General features: G+C 45.9%; 1 protein-coding gene across 1 annotated transcript in view; it reads right to left on the reverse strand.

Annotated features, from left to right (window-relative positions):
- Nucleotides 1-24,607, reverse strand: part of LOC149369774 (luciferin 4-monooxygenase-like) — a 101,180-nt gene that overhangs the window by 45,013 nt on the left and 31,560 nt on the right. The window contains exon 6 of the mRNA XM_089559391.1: nt 4,017-4,161. Coding sequence (XP_089415517.1) covers nt 4,017-4,161 — 145 coding nt within the window. The remainder of the gene's footprint in view (nt 1-4,016; nt 4,162-24,607) is intronic.

The following is a 24,607-nucleotide window of genomic DNA, read 5'->3' on the forward strand; positions in this document are numbered from 1 at the left end:
CTCTTGCCTAAACAGCATAGTAAAGAAGCTAAAGCAACAAAACTGCTGTTTCCATGCTGTATATTGATTCCGCACTCGTGCTAGAGGTGGGAAATATGTAGCAGTTATTGGCGGAGTTACAGCCTATGAAGCACGTGCAGCTTCATGTAATTGCAGGTTAGGATATGCGCCTTACATGGTATTGACTTTGTAACCAGACATAGCCATCTGTCAACTAAAAGAAATTTTCTTGCTATAGGATTCTGCAGCATTATGTATGCTTCTGGACACTGAATACCGGGTGCGTCACCTCTCTTGAAAGCACTCAGATTTGTGTACTTATCAGTACGTTTGAGGTGAGAAAATTTTATCAGCTTCTTTTCTTTATTTTATAATTAGCTACACAGCATGTCGCAAAAAAAAATGTTTTAAGGAAAAGTATTTCAGTTTAGAGTAGAACAGTTCAACAAAGTTGTTTTGGGCATTCTGGTGACTTCAAGATGGTATCTGATGGTTGCATACAGACGCGCAAGTCAAACCTCAAAGGGTATCAAACTTAACAGTACCGCTGAGCTTATCCTTTCGTGCTTTTTATGTGTGTGTAGATCACCTGGGGAAGTTCAGTATTGTATGTTGGATTTCATAGTTCTGCTACAACTTTTATCTTCCTTTCTACACATGAAACATGACTGAACTTGATTACATTCCCCAAGCAAATACCTGACGCCTTACAAGCGTTCCTTACTGTGCACAGTTGTCCCAGTGCATTATATCCACTCATGTGCAGCACACTGTTGTGTTGCTCTTGGTCTCCGAATGTGACTCTCAGCAATATGATGGAATCATAGTCCATCCAGATGGTCTTTGTGGTAGTGCAAATTTCAAAATAGATTGAAGAAGAATGAAGAGTGTGATACTTCGTCATGCATCATGCAATGCTGGTGCTAATCAGGCAACATGTGTGGTATATATACTTCGCACATTTGAGATTCATTGGATTTGTTCTGGAGCCATACTGGGAATTAATTAATCGATCTGTGATTTGTCACTGAAATTGAGAGAGGGCACTAATTTCTGAACTTTTGACACTCACTGTGAATTCAAAACTGTCTTTTCGTGTAGGCTTACATGGCCTTTTTACGTGTATGTAAATTTATGCTAATGACTTTGGAAATTGCTTTGGAAATGGTTTTGAAAATTGCCTCGTAACATTCCTGTTACAGCTCACAATTCGCTTTCTGCACGTCATGTTTGATTGAACCTGATTATATCCCCAAGCTTGTTTGTTGCACCTAACAAACACTGTTGCCCTTTCAGAGTTATTCCATTGATTGACTCCTTTCGAGTGCAAGCAACAAATGGTTGTGTTGCTTCTGATTTCGAAATATGGCTGTCTGCATGACGGGCAACAAAAGTGCTCTGGATGGCTTTCATCATGCATCTATAAGATATCTGTAACTTTCAGAATTGGTTAAAGGAAGAACTGAAGGATGCTGTAAGAGACATTAGCAGCTTGTTTTTTACATTATTTTACAATGAACTTGCAATGTTGACAAGTTCTTGCTCAGTGTGCATGTTGTCATGTACAGGTCCCTGCAGTATCGAAGGGAACCATTTTGCACTAAAAGATAATTTTTTGGTTATTTGTTTGCTGAAGTTGAAAATGATTATTGGGTACTTACGCCAAGACGAAAATTATAAAACAGCAAAACGTGAGCTTATTGCTCATTATTGAGAAGTAATCATTAACTGAATGCTCGAACTTTGTTTGCTTTCACCCTAAATGGGCCTTTACAGTCTCGACAAGTTGCTACTAAGCAAGCAAACGCACACATGGCCACACGCAGCCTCACTGAGCTTGCTCAGTATGCACGTAAGCACGCACAGCTTCGGCAAGCCCCTCTCAGCACGCAGATGTCCACGTACAGAGAGTTCTCCACGAGAGTCCACGATTTTTTACACGCAAAGAGTGTGCGTGAACGTCTATCAGCTCACAGTACGCGCATATGTACACACAGGACGCGCAGAATGCGTACAGGTAACGCACAATTTCTGCGCATTCGTGTGCAAAATGAACGTGATCGTACAAAAATCACTGTTCTCGTGCAAACTCACGCAGAGTTTTTTCAATAGGGCTATCAGACAACATTGCTTCCTCGTCTAATCTAGATTCTCTCCATACTCAACTCATCACACATTTCACTGCAACCGTCATTTAGCACGCCTCCATTCAAATATTTCTTTATTTCTTATTTTTTGTTCCTTACTTTCCTGCTGCTGGCGTGCCTTTTTGTTGTTTTCTTACCGATGTTTGCCTATTATGTTTACGCGCTTGCCTTAATCACGCTACGTACATACATACATACAGGAATTTTATTGCAAGATATATATATACAGTACATAGCATGTGCCCGCAGAAGCGCAAGCGCTTGTGGGCGGGCCACGGCAGTCACAACAGCATGCGGTCAATACAAAACGCTGAAAGTGCACAATTTACAATCCATAAAGAAGAAGAGGAAAAATAATTAGCAATAACACAAAGCCGACATATTACATATAGTTCAGTGAACAAATTTAGCGATTGATAATTATGTAAAGCAAAGAAAATCTGCAGTTAATAAATGGAACACAAATTTCAAAAAAAAGATATAAATTACAAAGCGACTCAGTATTTCCTTTCTTTGAAACTTTCAAACCACGCTTGCAGTCCAGATTTCACAGCCGTCAACGAATCACAAGCAAAAACCTTAGCAGGTAGTTTGTTAAAATGGTAGGGTATATAGAACTGTCGTGTCCTTTTACCATAATGTGTATAAACCCTGGGAACTTTATAACGCGCTATGTGCCTAAGTGACTGTTTTTTTTATCTGGCTGCTTAAACTGTGCTGAAAAGTAATTGCTCATTGTTACAACATTTCGCGAACACATTATTCTTTATTCTTGTGCTCTAATTTGTGTCGCGTATTCTTTTTTTCCTGTTGTTATTTCCACGTCGTTTCTACTTCCCTAATTTATTTATGTATTGTTTATCACGACTTTCTGTGTCGCTTTTGCTTCCTTTGGTTATTAATGCACTGTACAGCATTTTCACGCCCCCCGTACACAACGCCCAATGGGCCTGTAATGTATTTGAAATAAATAAATAAATAAGTTTTTATCACGAGGACGCGGCGTGACTTCGGTGCAGACGACTCTCGCATGTCGGTCGCGGGGCTGGCGGTGTGCGCTGGCGACGAAGAACGCGCAACGAATACCTTGCAGCCTTAGCGCGTTAGACCACTCGGTCATCTTCAAGGACCTGCCTGCAAGACGATTTTCCGAGAAGTGATGTAAATTATTAGAGTTTGACATTCTTTTGCCCCCTCTTCCAGGTCGGCAGGTTTTTTCTTTCTTGTTCACATATGCACTGATGTAAAACACCTGTGCAATGGTGGATCTACCCCTTCTCTGCGTGTGTACTTTTCCAGATGCTCTAAAATACGTGTTCAGTGGGGTTCTACTACACCAATGCAGGTGTAAGATAATATAGATAACATAGAATCGACTATATGTTTACTAGAGTAAATGATAACCTAGAAGAAGACATGGGCTTCTACACCAGCTCCGCTGTGAAAAATGCTGTGAGATGCCCAAGGCACCAAGAAATACCTTACTACGTTTCTTCGGTTAGCTAACCTAGGCTAACACAGATTAGCAGTCAAGCTTTTAAAAGGCATTCGTGTACAGAGACGAAGCCCTCTAGCTAAAGATTACTTGCGTCAGTGAGGCAGACAGGGCTACATTTACCGGTCCGCTTGTAAACACGTAACGGCGATGCACGACGGTAACAGCAACTGCGTTATACAAGTGCACTCTTGCTTCCTTAATTCGCAGAATGTGCATACAATAGTACTCAAAAGAATTGTTACGCGGCTGTCATCCCAATAACAAGCGATAGTGGTATGCCTTCCTCAACTATTTTCTTTTGCTTTCTTCCGGACACCACTCCAATATGTTTCATAAAGCGAATGGCCATGTCGTTCCCGACGGTTGCGTACCTGACTTCAACCAGCCTTCCTTGTCGAAGAGCTCGGCATTCTCCCTTGGTCTCTTGTAGTAGCCTTTCACCATGGATGCGCACCGGTAGCAGATCTCCCCTCTTTGATGCGGGCCTAGTTTCTGACCAGTCTCCACATCCACCACCTAGAAATTTATGATTGGTGGCGTCAACTTCTGAGGAGCCGAAAGATTGAGCTAAAACTTCACAAAACTGTTTCATTGCAACAAGAAAACAATTCCAGCTCCATGGTTTTTCACTATTAACAGTGAGACTGAATAGTGTTCGGGACTTCACGCCCGTTACACGCAGAGGGCATACGTGTATATTTTTCTTGGCTCGGCTCTAGGTACAAGATGGCGTTGCTGGAAAGCAGGCTGTAAATATTTTTACATACTATTTCACTTTATGATATGCGTGCATGGTGCAGATTCAGCTTAATTGTGTTGTGTTTGGTTGGGTTTAATGGCGCATAAGCGGCTAAGGCTATCATGCGCCAAACTCAGGGTATAGAAAATTGTTTTATATAGGATGTTATGCAAAAGTTTAAATCAACGGTGGTTTAATGGGCCTAAAAAGTGATTTCGTACAACCTAGTAAAAATACAAGACAAGATTTTACAAGTGACTTCTGCTAAAAGCTTTAAAGAAAGTCAGGTAACCTCTGCAGCCATCCTTGGCGGCGCAAGGATGTCGAGGCTCCCAACAAATGGAATAAAGACCTGAGCCTTCTTCTCAGGACGAGAGAGTGGCTGAGGTGTGGTTCAAAAAAATCGGCTTGTTGTAAAAAACCTGATCAGTTATTACATCTACTATTTGTTTAAAACACCTGCTATGTTTAAAAACTTAACTTGTGAAATGTCAACAAGTGCATGTTCACCTAAGAGCAAAGTTGGGTGGAATGGTATGTGTTCATTATAAAAAACCGTAAAATGCTTCTTCCTCAGCCTTTCTAGTTTTCTGCATGAGAATAAAATGTGGTTTATTGTTAGCTCATCTTTGTGTAATTCGCATTGTGGCTTGTCCTGTTTTGGTAGTAGGAAATTATGCGTGAAGTTTCTGTGCCCTATACGAAGAAGACGCATAATGACTACTTTCCAATGTTCCTGGTGGGTGCAGGACTGCCACTCACCTGAAACTGGCTTTACCAAGTGTAGTCTGTTATTTACCTCATTGTTCCAAGATGACTGCCATTTTTCTCTTAATTTACGCTGTATTTAGTTCACACAATTCATAAAGGGCATAATTACTTTCTTTATTTCCTTGCACGAGCTTGAGCAGCGCAAAAGTCTGCTCTCTCATTTCCTTTCATTCCGACATGACTCAGGACCCAGCAGAGTTTAATGTTCTGTCCTTGACCTGTGGCTATTACTATGTTAAGTATGATGTCACCAAGTAACGGAGTGATTGCACTTCTACAGTGGAGAGCAGTAAGTAAACTTAGTGAGTCTGTGTAAATAATACTGTTTGTGAGCTTTTTGTTTACTATTTGCTGAGTGGCTACTAGACGGCACAACATTCGGCACTGAAGATTGATGCACATTGCGGAAGCCTTGCTTTTTGATTCCAATTCCCGTGTACCACTGCGCTTCCAACGTAAACATCTGTTTTTGAGCCATCTGTATAAAAAGGTGTAAAAGTACTGTATTTTTCCTCGAGTGCAAAGAATTTTTGTATTATATGCTGCTCGGGGGTTTGTTTTTTACGGAACTTTGTAAGAGTGAAATCGCAGATTGAAGGAAAAGGGTACCATGGAGGTAATGGAGGTAATGGATCTCGTCTTGGAGCAATTCCATGTAATGCCTCTAGTATGCCGAGTTTGTCGCACATCTCGTCGAAACGCAAGAGCAGCGGCCTAGTAGTCTGCGGTTTGTTACTAAATAGTGTTCTTGATGGGCACTTTGTGACTATTTGGTGATAGATGTGTTTAGGTAGTGAACATATTTTTAAAACGTATGTACACGTGAGCATTGTTCTATCTGTAAGTGATGGCTCGTTTGTTTCTGCATAAAGACTATTTATGGGCGAAGTCCTGTATGCCCCAGTGGAAAGACGCAAACCTCAATGATGTACTGGGTCGAGTAGTTTCAGGTATGATGGTCTCGCTGACCCATATAATATACATCCATAATCCAGGGAAGAGCGCAGTACAGAGCGATAAATTTGCAAAAGACATGTCCTATCAGAACCCCAGTGTTTTCGGGAGAGTACTCTAAGTATGTTAAGAGATCGGGAGGCTTTTTTTTTAACGTGTTTATGTAAGGCAGGAAAATGAGTTTTCTGTCAAATGTTATGCCTAGAAATTTATGTTCATTTTTTACGGGTAACTCTATTTCGCTCAGGTGTAGGGTGGGATCTGCCTGTAAACTTCGTTTGTGCGAAAAAAGAAATGCCCACTGTTTTCTTTGGAGAAAACCAGAAACTATTTCCGTCCGCCCATGTTGCCAGTTTATTTATTGTTAACTGCATTCGTCTTTCACATGTTGATATGTTGGATGGTGTGCAAGCTATCTCGAGGTCATCTACATACACTGAATACATAACAAATCTTGGGATTATTTTTCTAAGAGAGTTCATTTTTACAACAAAGAGTGTAGTGCTTAAAATACATCCCTGTGGTACCCCATTCTCCTGGACGAAGTTCTTCGAAAGGGTTGAACTAGGCGTACATGGAATTAGTGGATGGAAAAGAACTCTTAGGCAGTTCAACATTATGCCTCGCATGCCAAGCTCTGCAATGTCTTGAAGGATCCCGAACCTCGAGGCCGTGTCATATGTCATCTCCAAATCAAAAAATACAGCAAGACATTGCTGCTCGTGAATAAATCGTTTTGAACAGTGTTTTGGAGACGAACTAAGTGATCCGTAATGGAGCATCCCTATTTAAAAACACACTGATGGCTGTGAAGAAGCTTAGACGAATGAAGGACAAGTGTTAATCTTATGTTAAGGACAGTTTTGAAGGATTTAGCGAGGCAACTGGTCAGGGCTATGGTTCTATAACTGCTAGGAGAGGTTGGCGGTTTCCCAGGTTTAAGGAATGGTACTATAACGGCTCTATTCCACTCCTTAGGTATTTTACCTTCTATGAATATTTTGTTAAAGAAATTTAAGAGCGCCTCTACGGCAGGCTGGGAAAGATGAGCAAGCATTTCATAGTGTATCTGGTCCCGGTGCAGTTTTTTTTCCCGGCAGACAGTACTCTATTGATTTCTTAAAGGGTAGTTAGATTATTGTACTTTTCATTAGCACCCCCACTTGTCGGAAGCCTTTTTTTCTCGGCTGTGCTTTTGTATTTTAAAAAGACTGCGTATAGTGTGATGAACTTGAAACTGCAGCGAAATGTTCCCCAAATTAGTCTGCCTGTTCCCCTATGCTCGTTTGTGCGCCAGATATTGTCAGAAGAGGAATTGTGAACGGTGAGAAGTTGCCATTTAATTTTTGCACCTGGTCCCACATTTTTTTAGATGTGAGTTGGCTGTTAATAGATGAAACATAACTTCCATGAAACTTTCTCAGCACTGCGACGGACGTACACCGACCTTTAGCTCTCGCTTTTTTAAAATTTAAGAGGTTCTCATGTGTCGGATACCTTCGAAACTTACCCCAAGCTCTGTTTTAATGTTTTTTTTATTCCTTGCAGTTTTTTGTCCACCACACTTTGCGGTTTTGTGACGCCACTTCTGACGACTGCGGTATAGCTAACTGTGCGGCAGTTACGATACAATTCGTGAACATTTCGTTTATCTGACCGATGCTTAAATTTTCTAAAACTATATTTTCTAAAGTGGCTTTTGCTCTAAAAAGTTCCCAGTCTGCTAAATGCAGCTTCCAGCGTCGCGGCTTTGTGGGGATTATTTCCGGTGGGGATGATAAAGTGATTAGTATAGGGAGGTTATAGCTGCCACATGGGTTGTCAATGACATCCCATTAAAATCGTTAAAATCAGACGGTGAACTAAACGACAAATCTAAGCTGGTCATTCTCCGCGAGGTGGGGGAGCAGTATGGGGCATTTCTGTATTTAAAATACATACATTATTTGTAAGAATAAAATCTTCGATCATTTGACCCCTAGCGTCACAGCGTTCGCTTCCCCAAAAAGGGGAGTGAGCGTTAAAATTGCCAGCTGCCAGATATGGCGTTCATCGATAAGTTCCTTTAGATCACGGACTGTTAATGTTATATGATGATATACAGAACAGATTGTTATGGTTTTGTAGCTGACAATGCTCACGGAAACTGACTCAAGTTTTGTTTTGAGTCTGATCTCTTGAGCAGGGACGCCGCTTTGAACGACAATCGCGACTTCTCCTGTGAGTCTATTTGCCTACTCGCGATCGCGTCTAAATGTTTTATAATGTTTCAGGATATTCATGTGTTGATGACCAAGATTTGTTTCCTGTAGACATAAAGCTACAGGCAACATTGACACTAAAATATCTGTAATATCATTGTAATTTTTCAGCAGTCCTCTACAGTTCCACTGAACTTGAAAAGCCATGTTTATGTTTGAGGTAAGAACGCTAAACTTCTGATCTGGCCCAGTTATAAGGGCCCTGTTCTTTTTCCGCTCAAGAGAGCGGTTCCCTCACGCTAAAGCAGGCGGGCTGTGGGTTAGATCCACCACCTCGTCAGAGTTGCTGGAAGACCGCGGGAAAGCAGCGGGTGTATGGGTTTTAGTCCTCCCCCGACGGGGGGAAGCCCTGCGGGATGCCGACATATGGACCGGCGCTCCCTGCTTTGAAGATGGCAGGGCAGCCTTCGCTGTCCCTGCATGGGGCGTAGATGGCTCAAGTTTCGCGCAAGTTCTGTGGCTGCGGAAACTCTGTGAGCCGTGGCCAAACCTCTCACAATTGAGGCATCTTCGGGGGTTAGGGATATATGTCTAACATTTACTTTTTGGTATCAAACGTCGATAGTTTCAGGCAATGTGCATGTGTTGAATGGAAGGACCAGGTGTTTGGTATCTATTTGTTGTCCTTGCGGATTTTGATTCGGTATGCATCAATGACATTTTGGTCGGGAAGCCTTTCCAGCATTTCTTTCTCTGTGAGGTGTAGAAAATCATTTTCTGAGATGACGCCACGCAGAGTGTTGAGGGATCGGTACACTGTGATGAAGATAGGTGTCTCACCCATACAAACTATGTTCGCGAGTTTGGAGGTTTGAACATTATCTCGGAGTTCTGGCAATACATTACCGCTGGCTATTTTTGATACTTGGTAGCCGGGACCCAAAGCCTCTGTTAATCATTTCGATACAATGAAGGGGGATGGAATTCTGGCCTGTTTATCTTACACTTCACTGTGGACGACATGGAGTTTGCCAAATGTTGGTTTCTTTTTAAAAAAAAAAGTTCTCTGCTTCGTTCCGCCCTCTTTTCAGAGAGCGATCTGGTTTGTATAGGGGGGGGGGGGGAGCCATAAAAAATTTAGTTTTTCGGTCATGGTGTCAGCCACCCACCACGAAGGCCAACAAGGGGACGCGACAGGAACTTGAAAGCAAGTCCTGCTCACGCCAGCTGCACACCTTAACTATAACCAAATATGACGCAGCACAGGGTAGTTGGCCACACAAGGTTAACCCTCGCCGCCAGGATAAAAAGGAAAACCCAAGGAGGAAGGAGGATACAGGAAAGTTGTAAGAAAGGAGAAAGTAAAGTGAAAGATGGAGAGGAGAACAGGAAAAGGCGACTGCCAATTTCCCCCGGTCGGGTCAGGCCGGAGGTGCCGTCTACAGGAAGCTGGGGCCAAAGTGGTGTGATGCCTCCGCCGAGGGGCCTTAAAGGTCCAAACGCTTGGCATCGCCTCAACCACCAGGATCCCTTTTTCCCCGGACACGGCAATGCCACGCACAGCTAAGCGCGGGTGCTCGGATCCGTGGTGGCGCACTGCTCGCCATCATCCCCCTGCGGGGATGTCCCTGCGGATGCGCAGGAACCCGTGGTGTCGCAACTCACCAACAACCGCATGAATCAGACGCCCCTGCGGGGTCAGCTTAATTTGGAAAATTAGGAAAGTTGCTGCGTAAAAGGCAGATGAGCCAAACTTCGAGTGGTGCAAGGGACGGCTTTATGGGCAACACTTGGAGTGGCTTTGCTCATCTGTTCGTTATGACCTGGATAAAGATAACGGTGATGTGAATGCTGATGACCACTGTAATGCTGCCGAGTTTGTGTGGCACGTTCTCAAGATTCGTGGCAAAGCAAATGCGATTCCGAAACATGCTTAGAACGCCAAGACTCCTGCAGGTTGGTGTGCTCTCAGGCTTCCACCACCCTCTATCAGCGCCCATGAAAACGCTGAAGGCGCTCACAAATTGCGTGCGTGGAAAGCAATCAGTTTGAATTTATCAGTACGGCGATCGATGTCGACTAATTATGAGAGGACCAATCAACCAGAGAGGGAATGAGAAGCTCAGGAATTTGCTCGGAAAATGTGGCACCGTCAAGAAAAAAAGCGATAGAAAAAAAATGGCTGTGGCTTAGCTTGGTTAAGCCTGGTAATTGCGAAGCAATACGATAGGTTCCGCTATTTTATTGGTTTCCCATGTACTGACACGGCTAAACACGCATAGGCGTTGACCGTTTTCGTCGGGCTGCATATTGAGCACGCAGCTTGGAAAGTCGTTCTTCTCGTTCTTCTGCCGTCTCCGTCGCTCGCTGATGTTTCCTCTTTGGATTCTGCCGAAGTGTCTTGCTTGCTTGAGGCGGCATCTGACAGGCTTGACGAGAGGAGCGAACCGGCGTTGGTGCCTACCAGCCTCGCGCTGCGATGGCGCGAGATGGGGCCCCGTTTTTTTTACACATGGTATGACGTCACTCCGCGCGCTGCGCCCCTGGTGAGAGGAGCGGGAGTTAGGCCGCCGTTGGTGCCTACCAGCCTCGCGCTGCGACGGCGCGAGATGGGGCCCCGTTTTTACACAGATGGTATGATGATGGATGGATAGGAGCGCCCCCTTTGAAACGGGGTGGTGGCAATTGCCACCATGCTCAGCTTTTCTTTCTTTATTATTTTTTTTGTTTACTGTGTTGGCAATTGTCATTAAGATTCGCCATCACCTTTACCTACGGTTTCCTACAATTCTAACCTTATGCCACATCTCTGCTTTTCAGCCACCAATCCTCCAATCGCTTTTTGCTGACTTCCACTGCAGATTTATTTACATGACCTTTGTTATCTTTAAACCCTAGGGCCTCAGAAAGAGTGACTGTGCCTGCATCGACATCCGGATGGATACCATCACATTTGATTATGAGGTGTTCAATTGTTTCCACAGATCTACCCCATACTGCACATGTGTCATCTTCTTCGTTAAATTTCTTTTTGTAACTGCGCGTTCTAAGACACCCTGATCTAGCTTCAAAAAGTAGGGCACTGCCTCTTGAGTTATCATTGAAAAATTCTTTCCCGATCTGCCTTTTCCAGTACCGATATAGTTCTACACTATGTTTCTTTTCCATTGAAATCATCCAATTTTTAACTTCCGCGTTTCTAACCTGTCGTTTAATGCTCTTTCTTTCTTCGTCCTCATGACCGGCATACTTACTGGTTAGTTTTCTAGTTCTTTTCCACCACTGAGAGTCAACGTTCTTTCTGTATAAATATTTAAATACCTTAGCTGCCCATCTGTTATCGTCCAATTTCCTCAGGCGTTCTTCATATAGTATTTTACTCTCAGCTTCCCGTGCTTCGAACGATGCCCAGCGCACATCCCCTTGTACTGCCTCGTTTGTGGTTTTGCCGTGGGCACCTAGTGCTAATCTTCCAACAGCGTCACTTGACGTCACTCCGCGCGCGGCGCCCCTGGTGAGAGGAGCGAGAGTTAGGCCGCCGTCGCCGCTGGTGAGTGGAGCGGGAGTCAGGCCGCCGTTGGTGCTTACCAGCCTCGCGCTGCGACCGCGCGAGATAGGGCCCCGTTTTTACACAGATGGCATGATGTCACTCCGCGCGCGGCGCCCCTGGTGAGAGGAGCGAGAGTTAGGCCGCCGTTGGTGCCTACCAGCCTCGCGCTGCGACAGCGCGAGATGGGCCCCGTTTTTACATCGATGGTATGACGTCATGCCAAAGGACATGCCAAAGGTCAAGCGGTGCCTACCACCGCCTCGCGCTGGAACGGGCTGAGGTGGTAGCTAAAGTAGTATTGCTTCGCAATAAAAGTTTGCCGGCTACATGTTTCCGGAAAATTGATTTGAATGGCACTTCCTTGTGGCCAAACTGCGTGGAGTTTTTGCTAGGTGGATTAAACACGTCCATTTACATTTTTAGGCATTTCATTTAGCTGGCTTGCGCGAATGCTCCGAATACATTTTTTCCACACACGCGCATCCAGGCAGGTTTTGCTGCCTAAAATATTTTGTTAGGATATTTATTGAAACATGTCCCCCGCTAAACACCCTCATGTGTAAATTTCACGAAACATCTGTGCGGGCATGAGGTCCTACCATTCTCTCGTCGGCCCAAACGGGCGCTGGTGAGGTCGTCGCCAAATGCCGGAAAGCTCGGTGCCGGTGCCTTCTGCCACAAATTCCTCGACCTTTGCCTAGAGCAGAGCAACGGCTATGCTGTCGTCAGTTGCTGGAAGGACCCAGTCGCTGTACGCGGTCGGGCGAAGAGCAATGGGTGAGGTGCGTTTCCAGATTCAGCGCAGAGGCTCGTGAGAAAGTAGTCTGCTACAGCTACTTCTGGTTCCCAATTTCTCCCCCTGCTCATTTGCTTCACGGCAGTCGCTATGTAAATTCACTTCTTACACTAATTTATTTCCACTGCAACACCGCTGATTGTATTGCATCGTCGCAAGAATAACTCGACGTTGACTCTACTCTGCTTCGTAGCGTGTTCTCGCATGAAGCACAACGAAAATTAAACTGTAGGAGGCTTTCTATGAGCATGCCGCGCGATGTGCTGACACGCGCTATGCGCACAGCTACATAGATGGTATGGATAGTCTGCTATAGCCCACTTGCAGCTTTTAAACGCTGTGAGGAAAATATATCTATCTTTTGCTAAACTGCGCAAGCACAGCCCTTCGTTGCCTTCGTAGTGCAGCGAAAAAAAAAAACAATAATGACCAACGCGTTAAACTATAGTCCAACCGCGCACACAACCGACTGCCGTGCATACACAGAAAAGCGAGCGTACGCTGACGTATTATAACTACGAAAAAACATTCGTAACTTTCGTTATTGTCAATTTATGCGCTCAGGACGCGTTCATACGCAGTGCAGGCTGATCTTACGGTGATGCTGTGCAATACGCAATATCACAGCACAAATAGAGTAGCGAATAAACGATGCACGAATTCACGTCAATTACTATGCAGAAGGCAGTGCGTCGGAGAAATTTGGAACGGGAAGTAGCTGGCAGACGATTTTCCCATGGTTCCTTGCATTCACTTAGGAAACGCACCTCACGTATAGGAAGTTCTGCGCGCTTTGTTCGACGAAGCCGAGAATATTGGTGTCGTTCCCAGACAATACGCCCATGGACTTCGGCAGCGACGGCACAGCCTTCTGTCAGGGTCATTGTTGCAACAGTTTTTAATATAATGTCGTTTGCCTAATGCTATGATTCCAATTTGCGTTCCACTGAACACACATCAGCTGACATCAGTGGTGCCATTTCGGATGGGATAGGGCTGCAATGGCGAGCAGATATTGTAACAAGGCTTGACTTCTACAGCCACCATCCGTGTACGAAATACGCAAAGCTGAGCTCGCTGATAATTCCAAATTTCAAGTGAAAACCTTTACCTCTCACTGTGTGGCCAAGCACTTAACATCGACTGCTTCAACGATCAGCCATAACCGTTGAGTGGAGTGCGAAGGCCGTCCATGATGGATTATTGCTAGGCCGCATCACTCAGGACGGATACATGGAAACTCCTTTTTCTTCCCCCCACACACCGACAACACGATACCCACCACAGTTATGTCCACTGATGGACAAAGCTTCCTCCAATTCACGTTCGAACAACAGTACCGTGCGCCAGCTACGGCGACTTGGTCCCCGCTAACATCCTACTCCCATCCTCCAACCTCATCTCTGCCTCCTCATCTACGTTTGTCTTTTCTTGGAATCCACTCTGTTACCCGCGGAACTATCGCCTACCCACACAACGCACTGCGCTCTCTGCCCATGTCCATTTTCACTCGTGTATTTCAGCTGGTGCCTGACCAACTGTCCACGGTTCTCTGGCCAACTCTGCCGTCTTCGTGTGTCTCAACGTTACCAGTCTCTTGATATTTATCTACCTCGCTACCTTAGTCCTCCGTGTGATTTCAAATTTTTACTGTGGTTTAATTTGGTTTTACGCGGTTTAACAAACCAAAGCAACTGAGCTATAAGTGACTCAGTATTGGTGGACTCCGTGCAATTTCGACCATTTTTGGTTCATTAACCTGCCCTGCCATCACATAGTACACAGGTTCCTAACATTTCGCATCCCTAGAAATACTACCCCAGCGTCCGGGATGGAGTCCACATCTTTCAGGCGATGAGCCGAGCATCATAACCATTGAGCCAACCCGGTGGCAGTTTCAAGGCTGTCGTCCGCGTCCAAATTTCGACTTCATGCGTGAGCTGTCAAGATACAAATATTGCATTCTCTATTTTTCTTCCCGATGGACACTACACGTAGTAATAGAAATAGGAACGCCGACTTTGGTGCGCGCAACACTTTCGGCATGTGAGGTTTTTCTTCATGAAAGCCCAGCGCGTGTTCGATGCTTAGCCTTTCGCTGTGCTATAAGCCTCTCCTTCCTTTCACTCGCACGATGGAGTGGTGATGGTGAAAGTGCTTTTTTTTTTTAAACAGACTAGGAGACCGCTCCTCAGTCCACGATTCCGATAGCCCCTGCTATCCTGCGGATCCGCGAGAGCAACCGTTGCAGATAGCTCAGTCCAGCGGTAGACAGCTGTTTCCTATGGGCAACTAGCGGCGTAGGGCATTGGTGTTTCCCGACGGCAGAGGGGCAAGGGAGGCTATAGGCACGCCTATGTTGGTTGGGTGCTATTCTTTGACGGGCAGTACGACGGCGATTGCGATGATGGAAGCGAATTTTGATCGCTTAAGGGCATCTGCGGCCAGACACCGCCATGGCACAAGGTATTTTTTGTTTAATAAAGGTGGGGTAACACGCACACTTCTCAAGCATTTCACCCTGAATAAGCAAAACACCATGCAAGGAGAAGCTTGTACCCATTCTATTACTGCTGGGTACTCCGCGAGACTGGGGATCGAACCCCGAAACTCCCACATGCGAGCGGATGCTCAAGCCACTCGGCCACCGCTGCGGTATGCGAGGGGTATTGTTTTATCATAGAGAAAGGTGATATGCAGTGCCATTTGTGGTGAATGGGCCGGCACAGAGTTCATCTGAAGCTGCTGACGTGGTTTTGTCCCCAATTTCCCACTTTCGCTATTCTCCAAGCATAATTAGGTATACTCCATGGCGCCGCCTGTCGACACTTCAGCGAAAGGAAATGTTGTGGCGACAAGCAGCGCATCAGACGCAGTTGACGAGCCCGTGCTTTGCTACAAATTAAACTACCAAGACAAACAACTTTTTGTCGTGACGGGAGCGTCCAAGCAGCGCGATCTCTGCATCGAGCTACCTTTCACCGCAGCCAAATCTGAGCGCCACCTATCATATGCCCCATCAAACTTCCTTCGATGTAATCAAATCGATCGCCTGCTTATCTGCCGAGTCTGCAATCCCATCCATCTTATTCACTGATACAGGTAAGCTGCCCTTCATCCTCGATAGTACCTACGCAAGTGCATTGCACGCCACGATCATCACCTAGCTCTTTAGTCCGAAGTTTCGGACATGTGGTCACTACTTGCGTTAAGTAGATGCATGCCTATATCACTTCCAACATTTATCTGCCCATCGTGAACCGCTGTTGCCTTCCCACACTGTTAAGACTACTTAGGTTTCGTATGATTTTAGCCTCACCGTTCTTTTCTGCATGTTCAAGTCCTGAGTGTTTCAGTGCCATTCCTACCCTGAGCTATTCTGCGCGGCTATGTCATCAATAAATGTATTTTATTGCCAGCTGTTTCGAATGCGGCTTACTAAATACATCGCTGGGGTTATGATCCATTCGCCTGATACACTTACAGGTGTATATTGTAATCATTTTCCTTGTAGAGGACACTGGTCGCAGTGCACTCACTGCCAGTTTTTCTTCCAGTGTTAAACACAGAATCTTTCAGCGCAGGCCATCTCCAATTTTTAAAGATAGCTTTTCGGCTAGAAGGCCGCTTTTTTCGGCACAACATTACCAGTGGTGTACTATATAAGAATACAGGTAAAACGAGCTAAACACGTTAAATAATCATCATCATCATCAGCCTGACTACGCCCACTGCAGGGCAAATGCCTCTCCCATGTCTCTCCATTTAACCCTGTCCTTCGCCAGTTGCGGCCACCTTGCCACGCTTGCCTTCTCTTGGAATCTATTCCGTTACCCTTAATAACCAACGGTTATCTTGCCTTCGCATTACATGCCCTGCCCAAGCCCACTTCTTCCTCTTGATTTCAACTAGGATGTCATTAACCCGCGTTTGTTCTCACACCCACTCCGCCCACTTCCGATCTCTTAACGTTACACCTATCATTTTTTTTCCATAGCTCGTTGCGTTGTTCTTAACTTAAGTTGAACCCTCTTTGCTAGCCTCCACGTTTGTGCCCCATAGGTGAGTACCGGTAAGATACAGCTGTTGTATACGTTTCTCTTGAGGCATATCGGTAAACTGCCATTCATGATCTGAGAGAACCTGCCCTATGCGCTGCACCCCATTCTTATTCTTCTAGGTATTTCCCTATCATGATCTGGATCAGCTGTGACTACCTGCCCTAAATAGACATGTTACCTTATTACTTCCAACACCGCGCCATCAATCGCGAACTGCTGTTCCCTTGCTAGACAGGTGAATATTGCTTTGGTTTTCTCCATGTTAATTTGCAGCCCCATTGTTCTGCTCTGCCTCTCAAATTCATTGGTCATGCTTTGCAGTTCATGTCCTGAGTGGCTTAGCAAGGCAATGTCATGAGCGAATCGCAGATTAGTTAGGCATTCTCTATTAACTCTTATCCCCAACTGTTCCCATTTCAGGCCCCGGAATACGTCCTGTAAACAGGTAGTGAATAGCATAGGCGAGAGCGCGTCTCCCTGCCGGACACCTTTTCTTATAGAAATTTTATTGCTGAGTTTATGAAGAACTATGGTAGCTGTGCAATTGTTATAAATATCTCCCAATATTATCACATAACACTCTTCTTTACCATGATTTCGCAATGCCTGCATGACTGCTGACGTTTCTACTGAGTCGAATGCTTTCTCGTAATCAATGAACGCTATACATAGGGGCTGGTTATACTCTGCGCATTTCTCTATTACCTGATTGATAGCGTGAATATGGTCTATTCTCGAGTATCCTTTACGAAGGGCTGCCTGATCATTTGGCTGATGGAAATCTAAGGTTGTCCAGTGCAGGGTGTCGAACCGGAACCGAACCCTAACCCGAAACCGGAACCGAACCCGAATTTTCGCCCGGAGCTGGAACCGAACCGAACCCATATTTTTTTCGCCATCTTGGAACTGAACCCGAACCGGAACGATTCAAAGGAACCGTTCCGAACCGGTTCGGGACCCGGTTCAGCCCCACTTTTTTGCATCCGGCATACATCTTGTTTTCGGACAAAATAAGATGATCTAGCGCATAGATTTACCCACCCGTAGCTGTCTGCGCTCGGAAGTGCGAGAATGGTACCCAGTATATGCGACAGTAAACTTACGGGAAGTCTGGTGCCTGGGAAGAAGCCTAATTGACTATTCTGTAATGTACTACCGCCAGTTATAAAGACTTGTACGTCAGGTTTATGTGAAATATTGACTTATTACTCCTCCCTTTCACATATTTGCGTAAATTTTTAATCTAATTGTTAGGCCTGCTCTAACTCAATAAAGTACATAGACACCAAATGTTTGCTTGCGTGCTTCCTTCTTTGAAACAATGCTTTAGACATTGGTGTACATGGAGCAACACGAGGTATTCACCACACATAATAAATAATTTATATTTGAATTTCTTCTTGACCCTGTTTCGGTTTCACCAGCATAGCGATGGCTGTGACATGTAGTGGAAATTAGGTCGCGTGAGGTGCAATAAAACGGCAATATAACTGCTGATACTTCGTTCGTTGTAATTATAGCTCTTGAAGCTGGCCGTCTTATGTGCTATAGTGAGTCAAAACAACGTATCATCGTTTGTATTAGTTTTCCCGTACCTGACATGACCTAAAGTTGAACTCACGTGACAGCCATCATTCGGTCGATGAAACCAAAACAATATGAGATAAAAAGTTATTTTCTAAATTATTTATTCGCAGTAGGCTAATGCCACATTTTGATCCATGTAATCTAATATCTATGGCGTCATTTTAAAGGAGAAAACACGCAATAAAACTGGGAGAGGGAGGAAGGTGGGACTGAAAGAAAAAAGAGAAACAGACGCGGTAGGGGAGGGCTCCGGAATAATTTTTACCAGCTGGGGATCCTTAGAGGGCAACTGCATAGGTTTTAGAAATCGACGAGCTTAAAAGGGTCGAATGTGGGAAACTTCCAGGTAAAGTATGCGAAGTCCTTTCGGCCTAGCATTTGAAACGGTGACGTAATCACCAATTAAAATTGCGACGGCCTTCAAGCTTCTCCGCAGCGCACAACGCCAAGTGGGGGGGGGGGGGGCGCATGATGACGTCATCGAAAGTATCGGTACATTTCCAACGCATAAATGCCTGCTTTGAAGGAAAAAATTGGCAATGGTTTAGCTCTGGTTAAATCTGCGGGATTGCGAAAGCAACGAGGACAGCGTCGAATTCAGCGATCTCGGCGTAAGGCCTCATGCCACTATAACTCCCTTTCTCCGCCTGCACATGAAAATTCCAGACGGTGCACACGTCAAGAAACGGGAAACAGTCCTATGAACACGAAGAGTTCGCACGGAATTCCGGAGTTTTTCATCGCAGGCATGAATTTTATAATGAAATGTATGATGTCAAGGGTTTTTTAAGAGCCTGCTTAAGTATGCCTCAAAAGAACACAGCATCAAGATAAAAACATCACTTTATTGCTGAAATTGTTTACCGTTGCTCGCACAAAGTAGAAATGCACTGACCACGGTACAAACGTCAGTAAGGCGTGGAGGTATGTCCTACCATGTAATGTCTATGTCTGAAGCATCAAAAAGGTTTTTGTGGCCGATTGAAACTACAGAGGAGCCCACTTATAATGAACCTGACGGTCACGCGGGTTCCGTTCGTTATATCTGATGTTCGTAGCAAGTGGATTCTTCGCACAACAGCCAAAAATACCAAGGCCGCTAAAAGTGGCGTCTATTTCTTATAAAACTGCGTTATGCGTGCCTACTTGTGCAAAGCAGAGCCTGTCGCTGCTCTTTCCAGGCTATCTAGGGCGGTCATTTAATCCTCGTCGAGACGTTGCTGCCAACTATCAAATTCAGGGACGCGGTATAACTAATCATGGATGAAGTGTGCATGGCAACTGGTGGCAGGTCGGCCAAAAAAAATGAAATTCCTGGCAGTAGGGAGAGCTCGCACTTGGTGTTCAACGTCTCCGTCAGAGCGGGCGCTTCTGCGATTTCGTGGTCCGCAGGAACGTAGTTAGGAAACATCCGGTCGGCTATGGATCAACGAAGCGTTCCCATAAATCTGCATGTGTCACGCGTGTTTTCGAGCTTATTCTGTCGTTCCTGGGCTGATGCAGCGACAAAGTAGCGTAGCGCTTGTGGCGCAGAATGCATCCGCTGCACTGTCCGCTGTATGACAATGCCTGCACATGGTAGCGGCGCAAAAGATGGAGACGACTGGGCAGGGTATGCATACCACGTGACCGGCATGGCCAGCAAGGATTTCAGAATTATCAAATCGCTGCTGTTAGTTGATGCGCGACCATGGTCAGTAATTTCGCTTTCGACGATGCCCCTTTCTCACGCGCACCGCGCTTTTTCCATTCGCGATGCTTTGCCGAGCCGGCGAACGCTTAGGAAATGACTGCCCTCGTAGGCCATCGACGCGGTTTTGACCGGTGGTTTCTTACTATTTCCATTGAGAGCTATAGCATATTGTTACCGTATTTATTTTACCGTTTACACCGGACGCCGGACGCCGGACTTTCCGGTTAGCGCTCCGCATGGCAGTGCCGCCTTTTAATTTCATTTCTGGTTTGACATGTTCTTTCCGAGGCGGTGTCGTGAAGGTTGAGAGGCGCTATTTCATCCGCGTGCTCAGCGGAAGAACGACCTCTACAACCTCGGGGTAGTTCACCGCGCCACCTCGTTCGCTATAACCGAGTGGTGTGGCCAGAGTTGTTCGCTGTATCTGCGACGAATTTCCGTTGCCCTTATGCATATTTTCATGGAAGCACCACACCCGCTCGTAATAAGCGAGCGTTCGTTATATCTGCGCCCATCAAAATGTTCCCCACTGTACATCCGCTGATTTGGCTTTAATACACTAGTATCAAGAAAGTCTATAGTCGGATACAACTTAAGTCTGCAGTGAAGCTCCACCCACATTCAGCCTCCGCGCACAGAATTCCTCCACGACGAAAAAATTGTGCACTGCTTAAACGTTTCTTGTTATGTAAACAAGTAGCTTAGCACAAGGAAAAAAATTATGAGCTCTAGAATTCTGATACGTGGATTGTTTGAGATAGTAAAAAATTAAAAACCTGATTTCATTTACAGTTGCGATTGGCTAGCGGAGTAATACAGGACGCCGCGGACCGCGGCTCAGTGTTAGCGACTGCTGTTTTTTTAAGTTGTATCCTACTATAGCTAAGGCTGTGCATGTACAGGTAGAGGAAGTAATGAACGATCGATCGAAACATTTGTCATCTACCTTGTGGAGAGGACGTGCAGGTAAGCAAAAGCAAAGAGTGAGAAAACCGAATGAATCAGCACAAAGTGTTCTCGCGAGCATGTCCAGAAAAGACAGGCGAGCACTTAGTCGCCTATTAAGCACATCTGCCAGAAAGGGGTTGTTTGTAGTTTTGAAAATAAATGCCTGAAGCAAGTTGGTGGACAAAAGGTGCACGCCAGATTAACCACTCTTTATCACTCTATCAAGGGCGCAAATAATTTTCTTGACGCCAAAGTTGCCTTTGATAGCGCCCCAGGAAATGTCATAAACATTCTATGTAGTGCAAGTATATATTGTTACGGGGAAATACTATTTACATTTATTTACAAGCAATCGGTGAATAGTTCCTAGCGGCGAGCATCAGGAAGCACCAACGCCAGCAGGAAGCACCAGCAACCTCTTCTTCTTCGTGCGACCCTTTCACGCGAGAGACCACTTCGACTTCCACTTCCTCTTCGTCGTAGCATGACCCCCGGCGGCAGGAGCGCCGTCCCGGCGTTAGGCCGGTGATAAAGGAGCGGCGTGGTAGGGCTTGAGGCGCATAACGTGAACAATGTCGGTGGGTGGTGGACATGAAGAGGATGCAGGTGTATGAAGAGCAACTTCATACGTGACATCGGTGACCTGACGCACAACACGATAAGGACCATGGTAGGGAGACAAAAGTTTTTCAGAGAGACCGACGCGACGGGAAGGAGACCACAGAAGAACGAGCGACCCCGGTTCGTAGGTGACATGACGATGGCGATTATCGTACAATGACTTCTGCGCTTGTTGGGACGCTTGGAGCCGAGTTCGGGCGATTTGGCGAGCGTCTTCAGCTTGAGCAATGGCGTCCCGGGCGAAGGCGGTGACGGGACGGTCAGCGGATGGCACGAGTGTGTCCAATGGCAGGACGGCGTGTCTACCGTATAAGAGATAGAACGGAGAGTAACCAGTTGTGTCATGCCTGGAGGTGTTGTAAGCGAACGTCACATACGGCAAGGCAAGATCCCAGTCTTTGTGGTCGGGGGAGACGTACATAGACAACATGTCTGTTAATGTTCGATTCAAACGCTCGGTTAGCCCGTTTGTCTGTGGGTGGTATGCTGTGGCAATCTTATGCTTGGTAGAACACGAACGCAGGATGTCGTCGACAACTCTGGACAGGAAATAGCGTCCGCGGTCTGTGAGTAATTGACGAGGGGCACCATGTTGTAGAATAAGACTGTGCAAAAGAAAGTCAGCGACATCGGTCGCGCAGCTCGTAGGCAGCGCACGGGTGATCGCATACCGAGTGGCATAGTCTGTGGCTACTGCGATCCACCTATTTCCGGAATCCGAGGTCGGGAATGGTCCGAGGAGATAGAGCCCTACACGGTGGAACGGCTCCACAGGCACGTCTATAGGATGCAGAAGACCAGGAGGTGGTGCCGAAGGCTTCTTTCTGCGCTGACAAAGGTCGCAATTGGTGACGTAATACCGGACTGTACGGTATAATCCAGGCCAAAAGAAACGGCGCCGTATGCGGTCGTAAGTTCGGGCCACACCAAGGTGGCCAGCTGCAGGCAGGTCATGGAGTTCTGCAATTATAGAAGACCGCAGCTGCTGGGGAATGACTAGAAGGAGTGAGGGCCCATCAGGACGGAAGTTGCGGCGATAGAGAATGTCATTTTGAGTAACGAAGAGCTGCAGGGAGCGCTTCAAGCTTCCAGAGCTGAGACCCTCGATGATGGTTTGCAAATATGGGTCTTTGCGCTGCTCCTCGGCGATGTCGTGTAGATCAGAAATGCCAAACAGGGAAGGGATATCGTCAGTGTCACTGAGAGCAGGTGGCTCGACAGGGTACCGAGACAGGCAATCAGCGTCTTGATGGAGACGTCCAGACTTGTACACGACAGTGTACGAATATTCCTGAAGGCGTAGCGCCCAGCGGCCAAGACGCCCAGAAGGGTCTTTCAGCGAGGACAGCCAGCATAGGGCGTGGTGGTCCGTGACAACAGAAAAAACACGCCCGAACAAGTATGGCCGGAATTTAGCTACAGCCCAAATCAGAGCGAGGCACTCACGTTCCGTAATGGAGTAGTTTCGCTCGGCAGGTGAAAGCAGACGGCTAGCATACGCAACCACGTGGTGTGGGCCCCGGGAGCGTTGAGCCAGCACGGCTCCGATCCCGCAGCCACAGGCGTCCGTGCGGAGTTCAGTAGGGGCCGCGGGAAATACTCCCGCACCTCCACCAAGATGTTACGGGGAAATACTATTTACATTTATTTACAAGCAATCGGTGAATAGTTCCTAGCGGCTAGCATCAGGAAGCACCAACGCCAGCAGGAAGCACCAGCAACCTCTTCTTCTTCGTGCGACCCTTTCACGCGAGAGACCACTTCGACTTCCACTTCCTCTTCGTCGTAGCAATATTCTTCCTCGCACAATGCTGTACTTGCAAGAATGTTGCAGCTCAACGTAGAAATGAAGATGTTGCCAATTTGTATCCGTGCAAACACGAAGCGTTCTCAACCCATCCAAGCGTGTGTTTTTTTATCACACTCTTTTTTATCAGAAGAGGTTGACGTCATCATCGTAAACCAATGTCGTAACTTCTTACTGTACTATAGTGAGAAGCCACGATTTGTTGTGTTTTTAAAGATACTGAGCTATAGGGGCTCGGGATATAAAACGTTAGTCACAAAGGCGATGTCGAATACGTGATTTAATAAAATATGTTGGTAAGTTCTGGATGTTAGGGAGAGCAGTGCTCCCACGAGGCTCTCGTTGGGCGGCGGATGGGCGGTGGAGGGATTCTCGCACATTTTTATTACCATGTAGTAAAGTAGGGGGGACTGGCAAGTCGGTTTCGGGGCGACGTAGAGGTGCCTGTCCGTCTGTATATAACTTTAGCATCCGCCAACCGCTCACTCGGCCTACTAAAGCACAACCTCAGACAGGCTCTCCCCCACCTGAAGAAACTTGCGTTCCTCACACTCATTCGTCCGAAGATTAAATATGCATCAGCCATCTGGGATCCTGAAAAAGCCTATCTCATAGCAAACATTGAGTCCTTGCAGAACCATGCTGCGCGTTTTATTTTTTCAGACTACTCACATACTACCAGTGTCACTGCCCTAAAAAATCGTGCCGAATTAGAAGACTTGTCTTTCCGCCGCAATATATCACGACTAGCTCTTTCCCATAAACTATATCACCATCCATCGCTCCACCACGATTTTTTCCTATCACTATCAGCCTTCTTTCCACGGCTCGACCATCCGCACAAAGTTAAGAGCATCGCGTGTCGTTCATCTGCATTTGCGAAGTCATTCATACCACGCACTATCATAGAGTGGAACGGTCTACCAGCACACATAGCCACTGAATCTAACGCCTCCACATTTCTCGATCTCATCCGCAGCGACGTTGGCATTTGAAATGTATGTTGATTGAAATGTATGTGATTGCGTCTGTCTCTCTTTATGGGCAATACGTACACGCTGTGTACGTTCATTTCTGTTATGCCTTTTGTATTCCTAAACCTATTACTATATTGCTTTCTATTAGCCTGTTTCTTTATTCTCTGGTGCTTAATTATTTCGCATGTTATATTTTGCCTATTGATTGTTCATTTGCTTGTTAATAATGTTCCTGTTACATGTGACCCCCGCTATGT

This window comes from Amblyomma mixtum, chromosome 1 (genome assembly GCF_055824585.1).
Source record: "Amblyomma mixtum isolate Tamu chromosome 1, ASM5582458v1, whole genome shotgun sequence".
Classification (NCBI taxonomy): domain Eukaryota; kingdom Metazoa; phylum Arthropoda; class Arachnida; order Ixodida; family Ixodidae; genus Amblyomma; species Amblyomma mixtum.